A 19,300-nucleotide genomic window follows, 5' to 3' on the forward strand; every position below is an offset into this window, starting at 1 on the left:
GTATTTAATAAGCCTGTGGGTCAGGCTTCAACAGGCCTGTAAGCCACTTATTGAATGCACACAGTATTTAAAGCAGTTTATAGGTTCAATTGTTGCACAAAGATAGTGCAAACAATATCAATATTTTCATTTAAATGGAGGGTGGGCTTCTGAAGCCATCAGAAGCCCACCCTCCATTTAAATGAAAAGATATTCAGAGTTTTCATTGTTTTAATCACTTTTGTCAAGACTGGCCATTGCTACTGCATTATGTGGGACATGAGTTAAACCTTTGTGGGACACACCAGGAACCCCTGGCTGACAGTTTAATCAAATGTTATCATGAAGCAGACCTAACCTACAGGACAGACAAGAGAACAATGGAATTCCTGCCACGGTTCATTCTAAATAGTACAAACATTATCCAAACAAAGAAATCAAACACTCAAACATTTTTTTCCAAGCATAAGTGCATCATTTTACTTCACCTTATTTGACCATCAAAATGTACATCTTTGAAACACCTGAGAGGTTCAAACTATTCATTTGTTTCCCAGTGTTAATGGTTTGGAGGCCTCAGGTGAGGGTTCTGCCTGCAGTAGCACGTGTGTTGTCAAATAACACGTGCATCAGCCACAGAAATTAATGATAATGTTAGCAGACAGTCAGTTGCGCTTGTAAGTGCCAATCACACAGTAATCCCCAGAGCAGTTCACTCTTGTCCATTCATGCTCAGCTCAGGGGGGGTAAAGAGAGAGCAGCTGGGTGTTTGGCAGTGCTGCTGCCAAGGCACAGCTGTGTGCATGGCACTACTAAACTGCGGTACACCCACTCTCCACATACAGACTAAACCAGCCCCAGAAGGACCAGTGAGGACCTCCCAGCTATTTGTTAGTGGGAGCAGGCAGTGACAGCAGTAGCCTGTTGACCTCTCTCAGCTGTGCGTCCAGGGTCTCGGTGACCAGGGTCAGTTCTGCCAGCTGTGTCTGCAGGCTGTTGATGTTCTGGTTGAGCTCCTCCTCCTTGCGGCGCGAGTTTGCAGCCTGCCGGCTGTACTCCAGAACCATGCAGGCCCCGCCCACCACGAAGATGACAGCTTCACCCAAAAGCTCTGCCCCCAACTCGGCTGCTGCCTCTTCGTTTAAGGGCTTTATGGCCGCACCCCGGAATCCCATGATCCGCATTTTCGTCCTCATCTCAATCCAATGGTACACTACAAAGAGACACAAAAACATTGAGTAGGAGAGACCCATCACTCCTGTCACAACTTCAAGAACACACACACTGTAGCACACCCACCAATATCAATAATATGGTCATTTTAAGGTATTTTCAACCTACCATTGTATGACACTGTGAACCTCTTAAAACTGTCCAAAGTATTTGTTCCTCTAATGTTTCTTGGGAGGCAGTCAATGTAGAAAGAAAGGTCAAAAAGGTTAGGTAGAAAAAGGCCTATCTACCCAGAAGCAAAATTTAGATTTGGAAGGCACAGAAAGGCTTCCATCGGCTGACCAGAATTTGTTGGCAGGAAAGTACCTCAGCACAAGGTCAGACTAAACAATGGGGCCAGACTATTCAAAGCCTTTAAGGTCAGGAGCAGAACTTTGTAATTCATACTGATCTTGACAGAGAGCCAATGTAATCATCTACTTTGTAATCATTGCAACATGCTACATTCATCTACTGCAGATGGCTTGCAGTACAGTGTTTGAGGCAAAAACATCTGTGATTTTGTGCTGTCATATCTTGCTTGAGTCCATACAACTAAAGCAATTATGAAAGGGAAAGGTGCACCCAAACGACCTGATATGAAACCACGTGAAAACCCTGCATCCATTGCTCTACCTCTGCTTTTCTCTGTATAAATTTTATTTCCAAACCTTGTTGTCGTGACATTCGTTCTTTAACTGGTTCAGTGTATAAATAAAGTTATTAAGTGCTTCTCTAGCACTAGAGCCCACTCTCTACACACCAGACTGGTTCGTCTAACTGTGGAATTTTAATTCCTATCAATTGTATTTGTTTATCAATTGATTATTATCAGTCAAGAGGGGCTGAAAAACCTGCTGGTCTGGGACCAGTAAAGAGCTGGGCGTAATCCTCTGTTTTAATCAGCTATTCTAATCACCCGATTCTAGGTTAAGATAATACGCTAGCTATTAAAGCACATCTATACAAATGTACAAGCGTAAGGCCTCAAAGTGTCACGATTCCCAACTCGAACCTTAGACGGTTATATTTAGTTAGCGTCTGGTTAGCTAGCTACCGCTGAACCTGCCTTCCTGTATTGTAAGTATAGGTCACCGGCTGGCTAGCAAATAGTTAGCAAATCTTCGCTTCCGCAATGTCATCAGAACAGTAACTATATCCCACCTACCTAACGGAAGCTAGCTAGTGAACAAGCGAGCTAACTAAAATTCTCCACTGTCACTGTCATACCGGTGGTTAAATAGTAGGTTATTTGTTCATAAAACCTCTATTCGGGGTGGTTTATCTTGCTGACTGGGTTAGATGAAACACCTGTAACACTACGCTATTTTAATACATGCAGCCATAAAATTATGAAGCCGATAGTTTCACTAAGATTAACTAAGTGTCAGTCAAATAAACTGAAGTGTTTGCACATATTACTAAGTTTGGCTGCGTTTAACCATACGCAGCTCAACACGTTCAAGTTTATCAAAACGTTCAATGACAAACGGTTACACCCCCGTAAATCCACCCCTCCAATCCCATTGGTTATACGTCCACGACATGCGCTCGCCTCTCGGTTTATATTCATTTCTTAACCGGCCTCTTGTCTTGTCAATCACTCGCAAACTACCAATTGCAAACGATATTACCACGACCCTACAGCGGATTGGCTCCAGAAAGGGAAGCTCTGCGGTGGATTGGCTCTTCTCTTTAATCCACCAAATTCCGACACCGCCTTCTCCTCTCCCTTGTCATGTCCAGGGTTGTCCTGTATCTAGTTCATTACAACATGTCATATGTACTTACGTTGCGCCGGGGGCAGGCAGACATAATTCTTGAAGAACTCGCTTCTCCGAGCCCCTGCCTTAATCCGGTTAGCCACCGGTTTACTCATCTGCCGTACCCCCAGATACAGCAGCTTGGCGATAGGGAAGGCTCCGACAACCATCTTGGCGGAAACACCTCACTGAAAAGGGCGGGTCGAAGAGGATGTTGAAAGTAGGATTGACGCTCAATTAATATTCATGACGTCTGCTTTATATTAATTGACTGATACGCAGCAACGCCCACCCTTTTTACTTTGTTTTATGTCAAACGCCATTCTTCCTTCGAAATATTTTTTGCTGCAGTGTAACTTGTATCTATACATCACTAACCATGTGTATCAAATAATACACTTTTATTGTATGTACGATAGGTAGCATTAGTTTATGACTGTGGACAAGAGTACTCATTTTGTTTGGAACCTTTCGAAGAAATATAACCTCAAAGATTTAAACATGGGTAAAAATAAAATACTTTCATTTGTTTGTCTCATTTATTTTTCAGATGTTACATGTAAGTGGAGATGCATGAGTTTACATATAGTAGCTAAAGAGAACATACAAAAGAGCGACCTCAGCCAGCACAAAGTATGGGCATGGGCGGCTCACCTGCTCCAGCTGTGCTATGTGAACACCTGGCTCGAGTTACAGCAACGCAGGACGGTGGGCTGGACTGAATGGCATCAGAGCTAGCTCGCTACACCAATAAGCAATCAGCCAACAGTACTGACTCAGTGATTGAAAGAAACGAGTAGTTCTAGACATACTTCGAGGAGAGATTTGTTGTTGCATTTGAAGTGTTGCACAAGCGTGAGATATAAACAGGAGGGGTCCGATTGGGGTAAGTCGCTCGATTTTAAACAACTTTTCTTGTCTATTTTTGTAAGTTGGCGAGCTGGGTAGCTAGGTGTGCATGTTATACGTAACCAGCCAGCTAAGTACTCGTTCTGTCCGGAGGGGATAGAGTACGCTTCCCCCTTTAAATTATAATACAAACTGGTGATCAGGGTATGCTTTTGATATTGAAACGAAATAGGACACGACGTGGTTTTGATATAGTTAAAACTTAAAAAATAATCTTGAAATGTCTATTTGTTTTGGTGAAAGTTCGTTGTATGAGTCAGTGCTGCACTCTTAAGGAGGAGACTGAAGGGAGGTCTTTAATGGAAATCAGATGTTTCCTTAGCTCGCAAAATCACTGCTGCACTGAGGGAACTGAATGGAACCTAATCGCGTTTATCTTCGTCTGTCTGGGAGCATGCTCTTTTGCATACCTACTATCGAGTTGGCTACCGCGTCGAATCAACTTTGAGTCATGGGAATAAAACTTTTGAAGTGTTTTTGGTACGTGTTTCCCGGGACTCATGCACACTCTCAGGGCCGCAAGGCAAACCTGAACAATCTGTGTTTTACAATCTGACTCTCTCTCAAACGCAAATGGGAATATGATAAATATGCTGGATAAATAATAAATAAATGTAGTCTATAGTCTGCAGAGCCAGTGGACTGGCTTTGTTGGTATGTATAGGCTACGTTATCGCTGTATCTTGTGATACCACTTATTACAAATAACTTGTGCTGTCACAAATAAGTTGCTAATGATTTTTAAAATCGATGACGTTATTAGAAGATGACGACCAAACAAAAATATCCAGTCGATCCCAACTGGGTATTATAAGTGCATCTGCAAAATGTTTATAACTGCTTAAATATATGGTATATTTGGATTAATTGATTAATTCTGGACATAAATAGACAAATATGAAAATTTAAAGAAACCTGCAAAAGTGAGCAGCCCTGACCCCAAACTCAAACCAGAACTGAATCAGTGACAATCTTATGCATGAGCTGTACAAAATACAAATAATACAGATCGTTTTGAAAGGAAGAAAATACATTGTATGTACTTCTGCCAAAAAAACGGCACTCTGGAGAATATTCATGGTGTATCTAGATCCATGAATGCACAGAAGGAATATAAGTTTCCTGTATTTCCTGAATTCCTGTAACATTGTGGGGGGTTTTTTGGAAACAGAATAGTTTTGATGTCATGACACAGGTCTCTGCCAAAGAAAACAAACCCAGCACACCTTGTCTGCACTGCTGGATGTCACAGTTCAGCGGCAGAAGGTGCATTCCATGCACATTTTCACTGGTTGTCAGTCGAGCAGTTAAGCTCCTTGCTTTGTACAGGTATGATACACCCTGGCGTCTTAAATCTTTTCCTTCTTTTGTCTGAAGGCACATGCCTTGAATTTTTTCCCTGTTTGCATCTCTCCTTTGCCTTTCGCACGTGCTGCTTCAGAGAGTCTCCTTTTCTTGCACTGTCTGTCCCTGGGCACAGAACATCAGGATGTCCGCCACCTCAGCCTTTGCTTTGTCTAGTCACTCGCACTTGACATTGAGTCTGGAGAACCTGTGACTTTTTGTGCAGTCTTCTTCAGTCCACCATAAAGTTCAGCATAAAAGTAATAAAATAAAATAACCTCTGATTTAAAAAAAAAAAAAAATACCCATCAGGCTAAGCCTTGATCAGAGTGATAACCTTACCATTATCTCCAAAAAGTATAAAGTATAATGAGTCAGAATACAGCCAAGAGACAGCAACAGAGCTGTTGGCTCTCGGGTTGAGCAACACAAAAAGTGTACCCTTTTAACGGTTTGATTACTAAGGGAACACTTCCAACATCCAGTGTGCTTGAGGCAGATTGCTGTCTTTCAAAACCAGCTGGGCGGCATAGCAGTGTAATGTACTGAACTTGCTGAAACTTGTATTCCTTTCTGAGTCTTTTCTTGGCGTTACACACGCACACACACAAACTGCGTCTAAAAAATCGTGTCACGTGATTAATGCAACCACACAATGCCAGCCCTGGCTGAGAGGTTACTCTGCAGCAAAGTTTTACATATGAGACTGTATGGTTGCCTCAAAACAACCTTTGGAACATGTGCCCCTAAATCAAATACTAGAGAGGCATCTCTAGTATTTGATTTAATTAGATCACAGACCCTCACAATAGGATCAGACTGCTTCTCCTGCATTAGTTTGATATTTGCTGTGCTCTCCCAGTGACCCCTGTGGTGTTTGGTGTGGCCAGTCAACGTGTTGTGAAGCCCTTCTGGAATGCTGGGCTTTCACATTGAGAAGGGTTGAGAGATTCCTGAATCACGTGCTGATGAAAAGTTATTTAATGTGCTGCGGCTTAAAAAGTTCTTTAGCACAGATTGGGTAGATTGCAGGGTGCTGGGGTAGGGGTCATTTGTGAGTGGATTCTGCACACATACAGTATGAGTCCAAAGAGATAGTGAATACAGTGGCTGGTTTATAGAACCACAGTGAATAATTACGTTAAGTTAATCACTTTAAGCCTGGGCTTTTAATATTGAACTGTAATGACTATTGAGATGCACCATGGTACGTGCAAAGTTAAGGTGATCTGGATATGAATGTATGTGTGCACCATTAATTGCCACTTCAGATGCAGGTGCGTACGTGCAGAAGAACCTCAGAACTAGTTTGTCTCATTAGTTTTGTTTCATGTTTGCCTCACGTTATATGAAATACAGAGCTCCATTCAGCAAGGCTTATTCAAATTGTTATTTTTAAAATTTTCTCTATTTAGGCTGGAGTTCAGATGTACAAGCACTAGTTTGTTATGCAAAAGATTAAATATACAAATTTGCAATATCATGTACACATTCTAAATAACTTGTTGAATGTAATGAATGCCAGTATGACATCATAAAAATCCTATCTTTAATCCATTCTGAAAAGGATAATTTATGGACCTTGATGTGAACAATATGTGCTTTTACAAGGATCATTAATTATTAGTTAGAGATTTTATTGTTCTGTAACTTGAGATGCATTATTGATAATATTGATGGTAGCAATGTCTTGAATAGTGTATTGATTATATCATATCCACCATTGACACGTCACAGAGTCTGTTACAATTGTCACTTCATAATTTATTTTGTAAAACATAATCTCTGACCTCAAATCTGTGTGCTGGAAGTATCTACATTTTTCTTCAGGGCTGACAAAACTGGCATATTTACCAGGCTTGCCATCCTGGCACTCCTGCCGAAACACTGGTATAACCTATGAACTAAGCCCTAGCTAATCTGGCTAATTATAATGTCACTCCATGACAGGCAGCATTATTGGGTGTGTACGGGGCGGGGGGGGGGGGGGGGGGGGGGGGGTCTAGTGTGAAAGTAATGACAGGGTTTAGGAAGAGTCACAGTGGAGGCTGTGAGCACTACTGCAAGAATGGGGTTGGGCTCAGTGGGCTGTGACAGTCTTTTGTTAGAGTTCAAAGGTGCAACGGATGAGGAATCGAGGGAAGAACTCACTGTGGAGAAAGTCTTTCTGAGAGCTCTGTGTTTTTGTCCCAGTGCTCCCAGTGCTTTGTGTCAGTACAAGGCTGGCTGTGTTCCAGTACTTTGCCTCCTTCCACTGAGAGAGGCGGTTCCCTCAGTGCAGACCTGCAGAGACAGCTGACTAACCTGCCTTCTCTACCTTCAGAGACGCATGGATTCCATATACCTGACACACTGTCGGCACACAGAGCAGAACACCTGTGTGAGCCGTAAACTGACAAAGGCACACTTGCACTCACCAGACAGATACACTCATACAGGCATCCAGACACACAAGCAGATGAGCACATAGCAATATATTTTATATGTTTATTCAGGAAGTTTAGTAATGTGTTGCACATTACAACATGTGCTTAGTCACTTAGTCAATATGACATAATACAATGATCTCCAGTGAATCCTTGGGAATTAGGCCAAAAAAAACTAGACTGAATACTCATGACTTATCTCAGCTTCAGACTGAAGAAGGGAGCTTGTATTAAATGTCAGTGTGGATTAGATGTCATACATTCTTCTGTATGTTAATATTGCAAGCGCAGATTGTGCTGTAATGTACGATTAGGAATCTGTATTTTCTCTTGCCTGGTCATGTGAATTTCTGCCAGTATGCAAATATGAAATAAACCTTCAGGATAACATTCTTATTAAAAACCTAGCCACTGAATGGAAAGACAGTGACTTTTGATTCACTGTTCTTTTACATACTAATGCTCTGCCTTTCGAGAATACACAATCCGTGAACTTCAGGTTTTGTTGTTGTTCCCTTTTCAACCGATACAGAAAGCTGTGTGACAAGAAGATGAAAATTGGATTAGGAAAGGGAGATACCGTGGTGGGAGAGGCAGGAAACGAGAGAGGGAGTAGGCACAGAGCAGATGGAGTGGGAATAAGACAGTTTTCCTGAAATAAGGGAGTGTAGAGAGAAGAAGAGTTAAACGGAGAAAGGGAGTAGAAAAAAAAATCACATTCCTGGACACACCCTGACATTTTCTGAGTGAAATCATTATTGTCCTGATCTTTTAATCCTCCTTCACTTCACACAGTACTTATCTATTACAACACAGATATTATTAACCGCCCTTTATTTCAGTCTGTTGGTCATCTCTTTGGTCTTTAGAGAGGGAATAATAGGTAGGAATCAAATGGCCACTCTCAGTAAAACTATCTCTGGCGTTTACCTGAATGATGAGGTTTCACGGAGAGAAAGCACCAAGCACAGCGTGTACGTAAAGTGCAAACAGGGAGAAAGAAGAATCCTGATAAAAGAAGAGGGCGGGAGGGAGAGAGAGAGGGAGGGAAGGAGGGAGGGAGAGTTGGCGTGAAATGACCTGTGTGATTCAGACATGGCAGTATCTGCTTGCACTACTCTTAGCAAACTAAGATAAGCAGGAGCATGGGACTGCGCTGACAGGCATGGTCTGGAATGTGTGGGCACGGCTTGATCAAGAGTCTGTCTATCCCCAGAAACATTCGCACTGCTTTCACATGTCTTTGATGAGTATCAGCAGATATTTTCACCCAATCAGAATCCAATCTGCAAGAACAATCATTTTTATTGCAATCACAACTATAGTTGTCATAGCACCGTATAACCTAGTAACTTAAGTGGAATCTTTACTGCAGGGTGGTTGTGTTTTTTTTATGGTCCCCCACAGTGTACTGCCTCTCAATCCTAATCACTTCTCAAAAATGGCAGCATTCCAAAAACCAAATTTGATTGTTTTCATGGTCAGAGCTCTTAATATTTTTTGGCACAGTTGTTTGGGTTTGGTCTTGCGTATTGCTAGACTGCTTTCCCCACAACAGGTTAGTCTGTGGACAGAATTGTCTGTGTCACATTATAAACCCCAAAACTGGGCATTTATTTCACTTTTCATCATTGAACAGTCTCCACTCCCTCACATATAAAAATACATGTTTCAATACATCTGTCTCAGGCACATATAGTGTAATTCGGGAGTAGAATATTAAGTACATTATTGGAATGGCAAACCAGGATTATTTAAACTTTCTCCTGCTAGACAGCCTGGAAAAACTCTATGCATGTAAGTTAGTTGTGCACACTCTCATAACACTGCAAAGATAATATAAAAGTGATCATTTTGGATAGGTCCATGCTGCTCAAAATGTAGATTGTAGTGTTTATGAAGATTCCCCTAGACACTTCTGTTTATGTATGTATGGTATATATGTATGTATGCATGCATATGTCAAGACTCAAGACTATCAGTTGTTAAAAATGGTAATCTATTTATATTAGTATATTTACCTAAATGTGCTTGTGTGAATAATTTAAGATGATGTTTAGTTTAGTTTAAATTCATTACAGAGGGTGGCCCACCTTTATTTTGAATTGTCATGCTGTATAGCTTGATACTGTGGTAGTGTCACTCAACCAATCATTTTATGTAACACCTTTATAGCTGGGTAGCTAGTCAGATTTTTTCCAATGACTTACTGATGGCATGTAAGCTTGCTTTTAAATTGTGTGATCCATCATTAGCTAGGCAGTTTAGCTATCTAGCTACTGACTTCCCTGAGTATCACAGTGCAGGTCCAGGTAGCAGTAAACCGTGATATTCCTCGTATTCACAGACGAACACCTTTTTCAGAAAACTTATTTCACTGTCAAAGCTTGAATCTGGCCACACAAATAAACTCCCAGTTAAAAAATGTCAACTAAAGCTTTAGTTGATTAATTGGGCTGTTTAGTCAACTACATGCAACTAAATGTAACCAATATATATATAATTAGTATTAGTTGTAGCAAGTACTCAAAATGCAAACATGTAATATAACAAATAAAGTTTGGGTGTACATTGTACACTAGATGCTTTTCAGTGTTGTGCAGGTTAACCTTGGATATACATTGACTCCTGGGCGTGTGACCCACAGTCATAACAGGAAACTGCTGGTGATGAAATGTCTCCCACGTCTAATTCCCCTTGGCCCGTGTGCTGCATACTGACTGACCAGCTGGATTCATGTCACAAGCAACAAACATTGTGTATTGGCTGATGTTTTGTCCAGTGTGTATCCATGGTGTCACATCAACAGAGCAGGAGTTTGAATACATATATTGTGCTCATGGGTCCAGCAAGTGAGGCCCTCAAAGGACATGTTAGAGCTGAGTGTCCAATCACAGGTGTGTCTTCTGAGCATTACCTGCAGAGACTGAAGTTGGGCAACCAGTCAGTCTCTCAGACAATCAATCAAATATTACTTTTTAAGTGCCATTTGCAGCAACACATCCACAAACTGTTTCACTGAACCAGTAAGGGAAGTAAATCTGTGTAAATTCTGTGCAGCAAGGCGCCCTAAAGATAGAAAATTTACACACTAGATATTGGCTTGACTGACTCGCTGAGTGCAAGCTTAGCTGTTGCCAGCCAGTTCCCACCAAATGTTCTGCAGTGCCATACTGCTCACAGATATGAATAAAACTGACCTCCTTGTCATGAGAGACTGTAAATCAATGAGTGGGATTACGGTGGATTAATCGGTCCACCCTACTGTGTGGTGTTGTTTGATGGAGGCCTTCAGAAACCCAGTGTCAACAGGAGATCACACAGAGCCTCTCTGTGTAGCACCTCTATGTGTACCGGTTGGTTGAACAGGAGTGCTCTTTGTGAATGTGGAGAGGAAGCATTGGCAGGCGGCAGACCTCTCGACTTGTCTAAACATGATAAATATATCTATCTCCAAAATGGCTGCTGTCTCATCTCAAAAGATCCGGAGAGCTGAGTCGTGCTCCACAGGCAAAAAAACAGCTAATGGTTTATGGGGCAGAGGTGCTTGACTCCACCTCCAGTTCCTGCATACTTGTACACCAAAAACGATGAGACATGGAGGAGCCTTTCCTCTGTCCCCATCTCTTCCAAAGCTGCTTTTACCAGCATGATCAAATTTTGCTCTCTAAAATGACGTATCATACAATATGTTCTTTGCTAACTACGCTACTGATTTAAAAGATGCTTAAACAACCAATTTATTCCTCTGTCTTTGTTTCCTACTTTTTTCAACATCGATGACCCTGATGATCAGTAAAGGGTCATAACTGGGGAACTGAGGATCATCTGACAGATTCAGGCCAGCAGCCATGAATCCACAGACCAGCTACAGCAGCAGTATGATGTGTGAGTGTAAAATAAGCCGTGCTGCATACTGTGAAAGAATTCTATTTTGATTACAGTTTGGATTATAGCAGTGGGTTTTTATTGGATTTCTTTACTCTGAACCTCTGTGTGTATGTTTGCAGTCCAGTCCATAAATGAGGATTTAACCGCCTCTCTGGCTGTGGCGGATGAATTGTCCCGGGAGTTCAGCAGCTTGATGCAGGAGTGCACGCCCAGTGTTGCAGAGCCGAGGCCTCAGGTATGCATCCTCATTATCCTGCCCACTTGCACATTCATGTGTGCCGCAAGAAACATCTGAAGACACAGCTCACACCTGAGCAACTGAAACACTACACCCCTAAAGGAATTTCTCATATCTCAGAACTGATTCCTACTAAACTATAAAAAAAATACAATCTAATGGTTTATCGCACTCGTTATCTCTACCAGCTAGCTTGTACGTTGTCTGGCCAACCATTGAAACGTGCCCTTCTAATATTGTTGACTTATGGTTTGTTGCTTGTTGACTTATGGTTTGTTGCTTGTGTTGTACTCTACCTCACTTGTCGCTTTGGATAGAAGTGGCAGCCAAATGAATAAATGTAAATGTAATGTAAATGCCTCAAGCAGGCTTTTCATGTGGCCAGTGCAGCGCTCTCAGTGTGTGACTCATCGTGTAATCTCTTTGTATTTGTACATCTCTGCTGTAGACAGTGAGCTCAGGAGCAAGTGCACAGATGACTCCCAACAGCAGTCTGCCTGATTCTTCAGACAAAGGAGGAGAAAGCAGTATTTCCCAGTCCCTGCCGTACATGCCCGTCTCACAGGTGTCTGAGCCCAGCCCCCGGCCAGTAGACTCTGTGGTCACCAGCAGCAAATACAATCCATCCTCTCCGCTCTTCTCCCCCCGCCAGTTCACACCTCCACAGACTCGCAAAAACAGATTATCCAGCTCCTATCGCTCCGGCTCCGAGTCCTCCTATGGACAACTGACACCCCCCAACCAATCACCACAGGCCCAGAGACGGATGTCCCCTGCTCATTTGACTCCGTACGACAGCAGCCGCATTTCTGGCTACGTGGAACGAAGCCCCTCCCCGAATCCCAGCTATGACCAATCATCTCGTTTCACGCTGCAACCCGCACCCTACAGTTCCGGCAGCATGGGCCGCAGGTCCCCAAGAATGGACAGGAGCCCCTCCCCTCGCTCTTTCAGCCAGCCAGCCTCAAGCACACTGCCACGCAACTTTATGCCCTTCAGGCCACCTGGTGAGTACCTACAGGGGACACAGCGCTTGTAAACCTCATACGCATGTTTGAAATACCATGCATACAGTATGCATATTGTGAACCTGCGTATTTTTATTGAGACTCTCCATTGTGGGTGTGCACGTGCGTGCATTTGTGCATGTGGAGTAAACTGATTTCTAGACAGCAAGCCCAGTGACAGCAGTGTGCAGCCTTTACTGAAAAGTGTGTCCTCGGACAGATGAGGGCTTACAGAGACAGAAGAGTCCTGCCCAGTGGAACGAGACTGATCTGGATGTGGCGTACGAGAGGAAGCCCCACCACACCTATGACAGTGAGTTTTTCAGATGTTCGGCACAGCACAACCACCCAATATGTGATACAGTTTAGAGTACAATACACTGGCACAGGACAGTAACGCAGGCTACAGTACTGGTCATACAAGATAAAAAAAGCCACAGAGCTGCACACACTGGAACATACCTCTCACAACATATGCTCTGCCATTCAGAATGAACTCTTGGCCCTGTTGTTACAGAGACAGAGTGGCTGAGGCCCTCAGTGCCGAACAGCAACTGGAGGGAGTCCAACCTGGATGCCCCACCACCTACGTCCAGAAAGGTGTGTTTCTCTGAATGAGAGCAGCTGAGCACGCCCTGTTTTATATAGGGGCCTTTTTGACTCATCACAGTTGACTTTTCTTGTATGTCTTTCATGATTTTGATTGGCTCCACCTTTTTTTTTTTTCCACCACCCACGCCATCTGTGTCTCCAGGATTCTCATGCCCGTCCACACCACCCCAGCTACACCTCCCTCCCACGTAACGCCCGTTTGGCGGTGCTCCCTGACGGCTCCTCCTCGCCCCACAGCTCCTCGCCCTACAGCCCCCAGCCCATCATATCCCGTATCTCCATCCCGCCCTCCACCCCCCAGGCCCGCCAGCACCGTCCCATCCCCCTCTCTGTCATCATGCGGCTGCAGAACCCCTATGGTTACCAAGCCTCCGCCCACTACCCCCGAGGGCAGGGAGGTGACAGTAACAGCGCCATGTACAGGCAACCTTTACTGCTGCCCCGGGAGTACCTTCCCCAGCCAGCCCCACCTGAGCAGAGACAGCCCGCGGTCTATGGAGAAGGTACAGCATGGGAATGGGAATGAAACATTTGCCTTTGTTTTTACAATGTGTTCTCTCCCTTTTTGAATGTCCTCACTATGGGTGTGTATGGGTGTGTATGGGTGTGTATGGATGTGTATGGATGTGTGTCCGTGTGTGTGCGTGTGTGTGTGCGCGCGTGTGTGTGTGTGTATTGTTCCTCACAGTACTGAATCCCGAGGATGTGGACGCTGAGCTGGAAAGACTGGACCCAATCAGAGAGCAGGTGGCCTCAGAGGGAGGGGATGAGCAGCAGGGCGGAGACCCAGCCGCCATCCCCCGCCCCCTCAGCCCCACCCGCCTGCAGCCCGTCGTAGCCCCTGAGATCAAGGAGGTTCCCGACCGACAGGAGCTGCTCCGCCTGCGAGCCGAGATTCCTCGGGCACTGAAGAGGCGGGGCTCTGTCGATCAGTCGCAGCCCCTGACGAAGGTTCCCCTCATCCCGCCAAACCAGTACAAGCAGATCATCAGCAAGCTGTTCCGCAGAAAGGGGATCCGCTACAAGGGGGAGCAAGGGAGTGAGACCAGCAGCTCGTCAGACGGAGAGGAGAGCCCCACTCCGCCGTCCCCGGCATCTCCACCCCACTCCCCCGCACAGGTCACACCTGAGCAAAAGGTGAGAGAGAGTACCTGATGCATACACAGAACTGTATATCACAATTTATTTAACCTGTCTGTAGTTTCAGTGATGACATAATTGTGTCAGTAAATGATCAGTGTTCATGTGGGGTGGCAGTGTGGCATAGTGGTACATAGCAGGGCTCATTACCAAAAGGTTGCTGGTTCAATTCCCCTCAGGGGCCCTGCTGCTGTAGCTTTTGGCACAGTGTTTAACCCACAGTTGTCTCAATAAATATTCAACTGTGTAAATGGATAACATGTAACAATAGCAACAATTGTAAGTTGTTTTGGTTTAGAGCGTCTGCTAAATGACAATACTGTAATGTCAAATGTGCAGTTCTGACTGAACCCATAGTTCTCTCTCCTTTTCTGTGTCTTCTCTTTCCCTCTCAGGGCCTCCCCTCCATCCTGAGGAGACCTGGTAGAGAGCGTAAAAGCTCGGGACGCCATGCCAAGCTCAGCCCGTTGGTGTTGCTGTTGGATGGTGCCTTGGTTGGAGAGCTTGACACTGTTCAGAGAGCTGTGCAGGAGGTATAGACAGGGGCCCGGGCTATTGGAGATAGCGACACAGTGTGTCCATTAGTAATAAACACGTAAGCGCAAATGCATAAACCCAGAGTGTTCCCTGTGTGCGTGTGTGTCCTGTAGATGAGCGACCCCAGCCAGCCGAATGATGAGGGCATCACTGCACTGCACAACGCAATCTGCGGGGGGCACTACGCCGTTGTCGACTTCCTTGTGCGGATCGGGGCCAATGTCAGTGCGCCCGACAGCCATGGATGGTAACGACCCAGCTCAGTTTCTCTGTGACACTGTTGCCTTCCCCATTGTCTTCCTAGTGACCGCATACCCACTGCTCCATCACCACTACTGCGTCACCCTTCCTCTGGGCCCACCTGCTGTGGTCTGTGTGTGATGCTCTGAATGTTCCCTGTGGTGAACAGTGCTTACGTCACTGACCCCACCCTCTCTGAACAGGACTCCCCTGCACTGTGCGGCTTCCTGTAACGACCAGGTGCTGTGCGAGTACCTGGTGAGGAACGGCGCAGCGGTCATGGCAGTGACGGAGAGCGACGGGGCCACGGCCTCCCAGAAGTGCGACCCCTTCGCTGTCGGCTATGAGGAGTGTGAGAGCTTCCTGAGAGGTCAGCACTGCCTAGTACACAATCGGACATACAGTCACAAACAAATTAACTCTGTCTCTGTAGGTGTGTCTGTGTGTGTGTGTGTGTGTGTGTCTCTCTCTTTCTCACTCACATGCACACAAACACACAAACAGACATACACATTACACACACACACACACACACACACACACACACAAACACTGCATACAAAAGCACCAGTTGTATTGAACCACATCTTCAGTGTAATATTGTTGCAGGCCTGAAACATTGTAACAGTAGATGACATCAGTCCACCTGGGAGGTGCTTGTGCATGTGACGCAGCCTTGCCCTGTTTCTGTGTGCAGGAGTGGAGGAAGCCATGGGTGTGGAGAACAGCGGGGTGCTGTACGCACTGTGGGGGTACCCCGCCCAGGCCCCCGACGAGCTGAGTTTCAAAGAGGGGGACATGGTGACCATCCTGCAGAAGCCAGAGGGAATGGACTGGTGGTGGGCATCACTCTGTGGGAGAGAGGGATTCGTCCCAAACAACTATTTTGGGGTAAGACATGCAGAGATGTGAAGCATTTTAATTAAACTCCAGCTTTTAAATTTGAATGTCATGAAAAATTTATATTAACATCAAATAATATGAATATGTTGTGTAGACTTTTCAAGTGATTGATAATATTTTGCCATTTTAAAGGTGAGAAATCAAAGTGTTCTTTTTTATTTTGTCAGTACTTGTGAGTACTTTTATTGATTGTGAGTACTCTACAGCATTGCAGCATGTATGTATGATTCAGTTGCCATTCAAATCCTTTTAGTTAAACATTTATTTAAATATCTTTGAAACAGTAATGATTGTCAGCCCTTTAAAACAATGGCTTCCATTATTATTTTATCTGACACCATTAAAATGACACAGCCTCAAAAAAGTTGAAGTAACTGATGTACTGATGTAACAATTTATTTCTGGTTGTAAAGCACTGGCTTTATTTGATATGTATGTAGATCAGATGAGTCATTCTGGTGTTTTGATGTTTTCTCTCCATAATTCAGCTCTTCCCAAAGGTTCGGCCTAAATCGCTCTGCTAGACTGCAACCAGCGGGGGTCTCTCAGCCTTAATGGCTTGTTGTGACATGAGGGGGAACTGCATCTGGTCCCTTGCAGATGCCATATCTCAACCACACTGTGTGCATGCAGCAGAAATAATTTACTCTGTGCATTACACAGGAAAATGTCAAACAGAAAATAGTAGTATCAGTACTAAGGTGCATCATAAATACTAGCAAACTCGCCATTAGCGTTAGGTATCTACTTATGTCATCTGATGATGAATTGTTTAAGATGTCAGTATTTCCAGGCTCAAACTGTGGTACTGTTTTTAACAAAAAGAAAGAGACGGTAAGACATTCTTCCTGTGTCATGTTTCGGAGTTCAGGAATGGAGGACTGAGAGAGAGAAAACCGTCCATCATGTGAAAGTGAGGTTCTGCAGCCTTTAGTCATTGCAGTTTTCAGACTCCAGACATGGGATGGGACAAAGGTTTTATTGCTGCTGGTGTGCTCTGAAAGGCATGAAGCAAGTAATGCAACAGAAATGAGAAAAGGAGGGAGCCAAAAGAGTTTTTATGTACTGCGTGAAGATATGAATCAGGGGTACTCAGCTCCGGTCCTGGATGAATGCAGCCAGGCAGTTTTCCAGCTCTTTTTAAAACCACTAACACTCTGAAGTTTGGAGGGGAGACAAAATGGTTCAACCAGGACAGTGATGAGCTGAATCTGGTGGTCCAGTGCCTTTGTCTGGAATGAAAGTGCAAACACTGCAGCCTTCTGGGACTAGGGTTGAATGGCCCTGGTGTAAAACTGTATTAGGTCTCTTCCTGGTAAACTGTATTCAGTTGATCTTCATCTGTCTTTCTGTGATTGTTGTGTTTTTCCGTATGTCTGATTGTTGAATGGTAAGAGTGGTAAATTCATTCATTCACTAAACTCATAAATTCACTTCACTTTGGGAACTATATAATGAGGAACATGTTGATGTCACGACTCCCCCACTGGGGAGGCTCCTCCCAAAAAAAAGATAAAAATGGAAATCTATTTTTGTAACAGACCTAAAAGTGTCCCAATTGACTTGTCTAAGCGTTGATTGTACGGTGTACATCAGAAAGAGAGAGGGTTGTGCATGTGTTCTTTAGTGGTCAGTTGTGTTTTGAACTCTCTGAGAAGTGTAGGACCATAAGGAGCGTAGGAGTTTAAGACTTGCGGTCTGTCAGTATTTTTGTTGTCATTCCCCCTCTCAGTTTGATCAGTATACTATTTGAGCTAAATTTACTGAACTGCAGAAGTATCATATCTGACAGATATTTACATGAGGTGTGTGAGCCCAGAGGCGTTCTCTACCTGATAATCAATCTGATTGTTTTCTCAGACAGTGTTGGCTTGCTAAGCATTTCCTGGGGTATCTTACGTGGTAATTGAAAGTGGTATTGCTGGCATAGCTGTCATTCCTGTTTTTGTCTACAATTTCCTTTATGTGCCACCTGTTTTCCAATTTAAAATGCCAAAGGACATGCCAATCTGTACAGAAAGGCCATATGTTCATAGTTTGAGGATTTAAGCAGTCCATTGCGTGTTTGATTTTGTGTGTGTGTGTGTGTGTGTGTGTGTGTGTGTGTGTGTGTGTGCCTGCGTACATATGTGTGTTTGTCTGTATGTGTGTCAATGTCTATATGCCCCCTCACTCCTTCTTCTCATTTCAGCATACTGTAACGTATGTGATGTGTGTGCAAGTGTGTAAGTAAACAAAATGCATTCCTCTGCTGGTGTTTTATATGGTTATTTTATAGCACTTATGACAATGCAAACTGTGTTCAGTGTGCGAGCATGTGTGTTGCTTCTTATCATGGGCTTTGTTACAAATGGTCAATTGGAAGATAACTGTTTAACACAAGTAGAATGTAACTACTTAAATAAACAAACAAAATACGACCTAAAAAAGTCTGTTCTTCTTACTTAATATGTCTGTCATATGGCGTTTAGGGAAACTTTCTCTTGTGTATTTTACATTTACAAAGCTTGATTTCTATTGAAGGAATATTCAATTCAGAAATTTCATTGATCTCAGGATAAAGCAACAGTGTTCCACTCGGGATTAAAATCTGTATCACCCCTGTTAGGGGTCCACTTTCCTAACCACTGCAATACACTGCTGCCCAGTCATTTGTGCTTGATAATACATTGTAACTTTTGGTCAGTTTGATTTATTATAATTGGGGGAAAAAATTATTTGGCTTTACATAATCTCCTCTTTTTCATTTGCCTCTGACAAACTGTTCTGTGGTTTAGGATGAGGAGAGAACCCTTCAGGGTTTTTGATCACTTTCACACCACTTCCTGTGTAACTTTATTGATTCATAGTATAGCTGGTCAACAGGATATAAATCGTATATGGTCAACCTGAAAAACATTATTATTGCACACTGTGAGATATTCCTTACACACTGTGCCATCAGCCAGTCCTTTTCACTTTTTCATCATTGTTGTGTCAGGACAAATCTAACCATAGCACCCTGTATGTGAGGATGTCCTCAAGGTTTAGAGGATGAGGAAGAAGAGGTGGGGACCAGCATCAGAAGGCAGGTCAGTCCTCTCTCTTACCCTGTACAGT

General features: G+C 43.8%; 2 protein-coding genes across 2 annotated transcripts; one reads left to right on the forward strand and one right to left on the reverse strand.

Annotated features, from left to right (window-relative positions):
* Positions 1-235: 235 nt before the first annotated feature.
* opa3 (outer mitochondrial membrane lipid metabolism regulator OPA3) lies at positions 236-3,130 on the reverse strand. Its single transcript, XM_036537448.1, has 2 exons — positions 2,983-3,130; positions 236-1,192 (listed from the first exon to the last, which is right to left on the reverse strand). Exons 1-2 carry the CDS (start codon positions 3,122-3,124, stop codon positions 864-866), a joined length of 471 nt encoding a protein of 156 aa, XP_036393341.1. The 5' UTR covers positions 3,125-3,130; the 3' UTR covers positions 236-863.
* Positions 3,131-3,749: 619 nt separating this feature from the next.
* ppp1r13l (protein phosphatase 1, regulatory subunit 13 like) lies at positions 3,750-18,616 on the forward strand. Its single transcript, XM_036535940.1, has 13 exons — positions 3,750-3,840; positions 11,430-11,521; positions 11,644-11,759; positions 12,211-12,769; positions 12,990-13,082; positions 13,287-13,369; positions 13,524-13,884; positions 14,070-14,518; positions 14,917-15,054; positions 15,172-15,305; positions 15,502-15,668; positions 15,996-16,189; positions 16,690-18,616. The coding sequence occupies exons 2-13, from the start codon at positions 11,485-11,487 to the stop codon at positions 16,723-16,725; spliced, it is 2,367 nt and encodes a 788-aa protein (XP_036391833.1). The 5' UTR covers positions 3,750-3,840; positions 11,430-11,484; the 3' UTR covers positions 16,726-18,616.
* Positions 18,617-19,300: the final 684 nt, after the last annotated feature.

This window comes from Megalops cyprinoides, chromosome 9 (genome assembly GCF_013368585.1).
Source record: "Megalops cyprinoides isolate fMegCyp1 chromosome 9, fMegCyp1.pri, whole genome shotgun sequence".
NCBI classification, from domain to species: Eukaryota; Metazoa; Chordata; class Actinopteri; order Elopiformes; family Megalopidae; genus Megalops; species Megalops cyprinoides.

Excerpts from the sequence above, each read along its gene's own strand:
- ppp1r13l (XM_036535940.1), top strand. The coding sequence starts at position 11,485 with ATGAATCCACAGACCAGCTACAGCAGCAGTATGATGT. Across the intron at positions 11,522-11,643 it reads CTACAGCAGCAGTATGATGT|TCCAGTCCATAAATGAGGAT; the intron begins GTGAGTGTAAAA and ends GTATGTTTGCAG. Across the intron at positions 13,370-13,523 it reads CACCACCTACGTCCAGAAAG|GATTCTCATGCCCGTCCACA; the intron begins GTGTGTTTCTCT and ends CTGTGTCTCCAG.
- opa3 (XM_036537448.1), bottom strand. The coding sequence starts at position 3,124 with ATGGTTGTCGGAGCCTTCCCTATCGCCAAGCTGCTGTATCTGGGGGTA. Across the intron at positions 1,193-2,982 it reads CTGCCTGCCCCCGGCGCAAC|TGTACCATTGGATTGAGATG; the intron begins GTAAGTACATAT and ends GTCTCTTTGTAG.